Here is a 7,036-nt window from a genome sequence, read left to right on the forward strand (position 1 = left end):
GCCATCGCAAAAAAAATACATGTAAATAGAGCTGTAAGTGGATGTTTATATACTACAGGTTGTATGAATTTAAGGAATAAAGACACTGCTGTACGAGAATAGTTCAATTTATACCAAATATTCAGGATTTTATTAATATAAACTGCACAATTTCCTCTACTCTTACCAGCTGGGTAAGTGGGCCATTTGTAGCGTGTTACGCCCAATGCAATTAGATTTTAGTTACGTTTTATTTATGTATGAACTATTTATATCTAACTTTTAAGACAGTCAAAAGTTTTAAGTGTTTATATCAGTCTATGGTATAAACATTATCTCTTTGCTAGCAAACAAACTCTATTACTATTTATTATTGCGGACTCAGAAGCGTTCTTTCCGTGCAGCACGTGAAGGCAGCGCCGTGTGCCGTTGCAGGGGATGGTTGGAACGGCAGCTCCCATCATCTGCGACAGCGGTGACGGGGAACAATGTGCGGGAGGAGCCCGGCCGAGTCCCTCCACGCCAAGTGACCGACCATGGCCAGTCGGTGGCGAGACGGCCCCCGCGGCCGACCGGCGAGGCTCTTCGGCGGCACGCGGGGCGAGCGAACGCGCCGCCGCGACGCAGCGTCCGGGGAGGGCGACGGCGCGAGCGAGTCGCTGCGGGACCTGCCGCGATGGATGCGGCTCTACTTCTACGGGATGCACGGCGTTGCCCTGGACGTCGTGCTGTCGTCGCTGCGCGGGCTTTTGAATCACCGGGACCCTAAACTGGTGGGATTCTCCTCTCCGTACCTGTGCATCATGCACGCGCTGAGCCACCTGGCGCTGGAGAAGATCTACTCCCAGAAGCGGTGCTTCCGAGCTCGGCCCGTGGTGTTCCACCTCGTGTTCTACCCGTCGGTGTACATCGGGCTGCAGATCCTCATCGGAACCGTCCGCACGTGGACGCAGCTGGCGGTGCACTACGTCCTGGCTCTGTACTACGCCCAGGTGTTCCACCGGGGGCTGTCCAGGCTGCAGTACCACCCGCTGTGCGCCCCCGACCCCCTCCGGGAGGAACCCCGCACAAAGGCCGGCGGGCGCAGCGGGGGGTCCGCTCGCCGCCTCCCCGGCCTCGTGCGCTTCCTGTTTTTCGGCATGCACGGCTTTCTGGACGAGGTGCTCTTCACGTCCGTGTTCAACCTGGTGGAGAAGTCGGACCGGGGCCTGAGCGGGCACACGTCGCTGTGGTCCTTCCTGATGTACGGGAGCTGCGGCTTCGTGGTGGACAGGCTCTACCTGCACCTGCACTTCAGCAGAGGCTGGGGCACGTGGCGGCGGCTCCCCATCTACGTCTGCTTCATCTACACCTGGGAGCTGTCGTGGGGCCTGGTCCTGAGGCAGTTCGACGCCTGCTCCTGGGATTATTCCCACTACCCTCACAACTTCCTGGGGCTCATCACCCCCCTCTACCTGCCTGGCTGGGTCTGCCTCAGCCTCTATCAGGACGTGCTGTCTAACGTTCTCCTGAGGATCAAGTGCACCAAAGATGCCGGCGAAGTGAAGGAAAAGAATGGAGAGGCCGACAAGGAGCACGAAATGACGCTGAGTGCTTTGGATGCTCTGCGATCCTAGGCCTGTCCATGGATAAAGGAGCTGATAGGACCAAGTAAGAATTAGCATTTGTCAACAAATCCAAGTATTTATTACTAAGGTTCAGACAGGAGGGCATTGAATGTTTACCTGACCAAGACAAATGATGTTGACCTACTGCCATTTTTATCTACTAATAAGATATCAGATCCTCTGAAAATCAACCTGGTCTTTATGACCAGATAAATGTACATAGTCTTTCTTCTACTTGCTATTCATGCAACGTGGCACATTTAGTTTGGGTCAGAGTGAGTGTTCCATTTACATATAGATTAGCATGCTTTATTTATAGCTCATACCTGTATGTATGTGCATGCTAAACATATAAAACAATTACAGCTTATAAACATCTGGAAGACTTTGTTTCTGAAGGCATAAAGTTTATCCAATACACATACTGTTGCCTAAAACTAAAAGGTCAGTATTTTCATCAGACATGCTCTATCATACAAATATTTAGACGTTCATATCATCTATCTTAGTAGGGCCCCTCAGTCATGCATGCTATTAGATTGACATAGTAATATATGTAGCAAAGGGAGCTAAGGGACACTCTACTGTGAAGCAAACCAAACAGAACTTTGTTGTGTGCCTTTCGGTGGTTCTGCCTGAGTGAGGATTGATTTACAATGTATGCTAAAGCGATTCACATCTCATCTGTTTGAGCCCAAGTGACAAATGTGCAACCGCCGTTGTTTTTTTAATTCTGATTGCATTTGTAGACACAAGTCTGAATGCAGAGCAGAGGAAGTCTTTTAGAGGATTCTGTTCAACATATAGATCATTTACACAGACAGGCTCTCAGTCAATTCCGTTAATTAATGACTTTGCTTTTGTCTAATATTACACCCAACAGTGGAGGTTTGGGCATCAGGTGAGCGCCCGCCGGTAGAATGCTGCAGGTGTAACGTGATAATACACTGACACAGGACCAGCCGTCTGCAACGTTCACCTAATTCAGGAGCCATGGACTCGTTTTATTATTAAAACTGTAAAACTATTAGTTTGTCAAAGAGCATTTAAGAGCAACTTATTTTAAAGCTAATGAAGATTTTCTTATCTTGTGACTGTGACACAGCCTTCGACAGGAAGCCTTGTCACAACACAGTTCAGTGACGTAGGAGAACATTTCATTTCAAAGTCTTACACTTATTTTGAAATGACAGCCTTTAGCGGCTCAGCGGCCTTCTGCCTTCTGAGCAAACAGATCTTGCACTGTCTAAATAAATGCGGGTGAAATGGAGAGTGTGTCGTTCTCACTAAACGTCACATGGGGTCAGTTTAGGAAAAAACACCAGCAGCTGTAGTTGTCCCACTCCCACAGCAGCATCTCACTGCACGCCCGTGCTGGAATCAGCCCTGCCATGCATGAGGCTGTCCTTTTAAAATGCTATTATAATAAGACAAAAGCCTGTTCTACTTTTAGCCCCGATGTCTGATTTGTGTTGGGTTCCTATAGAGATAAGTAGCATTTTCTTAAATCCTTACAGAAGCTTGTGATTGTACTGGATGCAAATCTTGAATGACTTTGAAATTCAATTCACTTAAGTTTATTTATATAACAAATCAAAATCATTCATGATGTTTCAGTCTCTGTTGAGAGCACTGGAAATATAATTGGTACAATAATCTCTTAAACATGTCAAAGTATCGTATTGTATAGTGTGTTTTTTTTCTCGGCAGCTATCGTGAGTTTACTCAACATTTGCATATTCTCCACAGCCACGAGTGACTTGACCTTTTTACATCTCTAGGGCTTTTTTGTTGTTATTTACCTATTTAAAATAGACCCAAAGACTTTTAGAAAAGATGTGAACAGTTGGAATTACATGTAAATCAATGTACGAAACCTTGATTGCAACAGCATGTAGTTTGAAATTAATTTTAATAAAACCTGAACCTTTCCTGTGACATTATTGGCCTTCCTTCATTTCTTTAGCCTAGTGGCGTATTCATATCCTGTGTGACAAACTCCCCAGGTGATTTCCTTTGAATTTCAGGACTCCAGCTACAGGGCAAGTGTAAAAGAAGTGAGTTAGAACAGACGAGAAGACTGTTGTGTTACAGTAAACCTTTGTTTTCCTTCTTTATCTGGGCCTCTGTGTTTCAGGTCAGGTTTAACATTCGTCACCGTAACACACCATATTTTTTGTCTGACTCATTCAGTACCAACAACCAGTGTCAACAGTAGGCACCGAGTTCGTCTACATTCATGTTTGTCCAATACACTTATCTTATCTCAAGCACACAACTTCCAGAAGTGAAAAAATAAAAGTTAGACTTACTATTTTCAGAATAAACACTAAACAGGTAAATGTTTGCCAAAAACACAAAGAGGCTGCACCTCCCATTGGGTTTGGAGTCCCCTCTGCTCAGCCAGGTGCTTTTATTGACCTAATTTTCATTATTTAAATAAACAGGCAAATCATACACAAATGTCTACTGTAAATAGCATTGTCAAAGACAGATCATATGGTTTCAGTCCTTAGATCTGTTTACTTGGCACCCTGACAAATTCTCACTGTGGTCACTTTATATATGTGCTTCTTCGTAGTCCTGAGAATATATATTTTTTCTGCTTTATGATTATAATTTGTTTCTATTACTAATCACTTTGTGTATCTGCTAGGAACCAGCCAGGTCATATCCATTGGCCTACGCTTAAAGGAGACTAAAATCTAATCGATATAATTGAAAACACTAAAAAGCTAAAAGTCCTCTTTAAACATATTGGGGCCTTCATTTCAGCCTGCAAGTGTGATGATGATCAGAGTAAATGGGTTGATGGAGGCCCTTTTATCCTTGAGACAACTCAAAGAGGGAGGCAAAGCTGCCAAAGTGCAACTGTAGATTAAAGAAGCAAAGAGTTTAGTTTTTTTTCCTTTGTACCAGAGCGTACACACAACCTTATGAGTCTGAATGACAAAAGCACACATCTATAGCTTTACAAGCTTTGAAGATTTATAGAAGAATTGAAATGTCTCAAATGCTCAGCTGGTCTCATTAAAGGATCCTACACCTAAAATTATGAGAAAGTATTGGATTAATAAATATAATTAAATTAAATCATCCCCTGAAATGTTTGAATTTCTTTTACTGAATATGATTAATAATATATCTTATTATTATCTATATGTTTACTTACAAGGAGGTGGGAGGTCCCATCTATTCATATATACTGTAAAACCCCAAATCATCTCTAACTAGGAAGAGGAATAGGGAAAAAATCATAACAACCCTCTGAGAACCTCCATTATTCCAGCAGAGACATCTGCTTCTGTAATGAAAGCGACAAACAAACATGCATAATTCAACGAGCCAACCGTTTGTGTATTGAGTGGAAATGAGGAAAAAAGACCTGAGACCAGTAAGTACTGCCGCAGAAATGATGAAGCACCACATTCCCACCTAAGTGGCCTAATTTGCACGGGACGTGAAACACTTTGTGCAACTGCTGGTGTCATTTTTAATAACAAAACCAAACATTAGGTTTTTCACGTTAAAGGCGCTGACAGCAGATGAGGCTTTGGGATGAGGGCCGCATACGCACACAGAAAGAGAAACAGGGTGCGAGCTGCGGCTGATGGGGACGTGCGTTTGGATGTATTTAGTTTAGAAACAAAGTTCGGGACAGATTCAAATTGTGACACACAAATTGTGAACAGACTGACATCACGGGGAGGATGTCCACAGACGCAGGCATGGACACGTGTTTGAACTCCCTGCAACCGCTTTGCACACTTCGCAGCCTCGCTCGTTATCTGCAGCACAGCAACTCGGCAAAGTGATGGGAAAACACTGAACACGAGAAATGGAAGACAGGAAGTCGAATAAGAAAAACAAAGAGGAGAGCGGAAAAACTCTGCAACAAGAAATGGAGAGCGAGGAGAAGCAGAGATGGTGAAGAGGCGAGGAATGGAAGGTTGGAGGAAGACAAAACAGATGAAAAAAGAATGTCAAGTAAAGACAAAGACCAATGGAGGGATGAATTATGCATCGATGTAAGTGAAGGGCAGGAGAAAACCAATCTGCAAAGGACGAGATGCCAGATTGATACAAGCTCCATTTATCTCTACAGTGAGCTTCCATGAGGCTCGCACCCATCTGCTCCCACCACAGGAGGAAAAGCTGAAGATGAACTGGAGGCAGAAGAGGAAGGATGCTCACAGAGAGAGAGGGACTGTGTGAATAAAAGATACAGTGTGCTAAAAGAAGAGCGAGGGGAGGAATAACAAGAGAGAGGTCAGAAGGAGCATGAGGATGAGAGCAGACGCTCCAGATCAGAGGGGTCAGCGTCCGAAGACCCCGGAGCCAAACATCCTTTGTGACAAGCAGCCAGCTTCATACAGGACCAATCACTGGGCCTGATACACAGTCAACACGCAGCCAGTTGTTTAGAATGTGAAGCCTGTCACTGTGTCACCACGCCGGTCAGTCAGCCTGTCAAACAGCAGGCGGATCGCCGGCGAAGCCCTCGGCCGCTCCGTCAGACGGGGGCGGAACACGCGAATCACCGTCTCTGTTTGACACGGAGCGCACAAAGAGAGGACCGGGGCGCGGCGCGGGAGTGGAGGCGCGCGAACGCGCCACACGTGAGCGAGCGAGGGACCGAACAATGCGTAGACGCTAACGAGGGGAGACGCGAAATGAAAGATAAAAGAGGGGCGGAACGAAAGCTGTTCAGATCCAGAATGGCGCCAGAGCGGAGGTTACACACGCGCGAAGAGCTGTGGCAAAAGTCAGAAGACACGATAATATCCACGTTCTCAGAGTGGAAGACAAATTATTTATGATTTAGCACTAACGGCTCCACGCTGTCAACATCGCTCTGAGCTTTAATGATGTTTTGGCGGGTTTTAAAAATGGAGACACGTGTAGATTTGTGACGCTTTTTGTGAGACTTCTGATAGTGTCAACAAAGCAAAACAGACAGGAGCGCGTTATTGTGGGTCGGTTCCCCACCTGTCCAGGAGGTGTCAGTAAAGAGCCACAGTCGCATGTTGACACTGGCATCGGCATAAAGTGGAAGTTTAACAGTGAAGCCCGATAATGTCCTGGAAACGCTGCCAGGTCTTTGTTGATGTCCCTCTCTCTCCTCTGGACTCCTATGTGCTTGCTTGATCTTCCTTCCAGTATCTGAGCCGTCTCCATCCTCCTCCACCCTCCTCTGGCTCCGTCTGGCTCCGCTCTCCTCTCTCAGATCACGGATCACTCTGTGCAGAAGCCAGCGGCGCGAGCAGAAGGTGAAGCCGCGTCCTCTCAGAGCCTGAGCTTGATCTTGGAACACGTTTTCCTGCCAGAATTATTTTCATTAAAATTACAGCTAATGGGCAACTGTTAATAATAACACTTTGAATATTTCACTGACCCAAAATGACCTTAGTTAGAAACGTAGCAGAAGCCGTGATTATGGTGACAGGTGG

At 45.7% G+C, this 7,036-nt stretch overlaps 1 protein-coding gene across 1 annotated transcript; it reads left to right on the forward strand.

Moving 5' to 3' along the window:
* Positions 1-383: 383 nt before the first annotated feature.
* Positions 384-3,524, forward strand: tmem229a (transmembrane protein 229A). The gene has a single exon (XM_029163716.3). It carries the CDS (start codon positions 516-518, stop codon positions 1,593-1,595), a length of 1,080 nt encoding a protein of 359 aa, XP_029019549.1. The 5' UTR covers positions 384-515; the 3' UTR covers positions 1,596-3,524.
* The last annotated feature ends 3,512 nt before the right edge of the window (positions 3,525-7,036 follow it).

The sequence above is a fragment of the Betta splendens genome, chromosome 9 (assembly GCF_900634795.4).
Source record: "Betta splendens chromosome 9, fBetSpl5.4, whole genome shotgun sequence".
NCBI classification, from domain to species: Eukaryota; Metazoa; Chordata; class Actinopteri; order Anabantiformes; family Osphronemidae; genus Betta; species Betta splendens.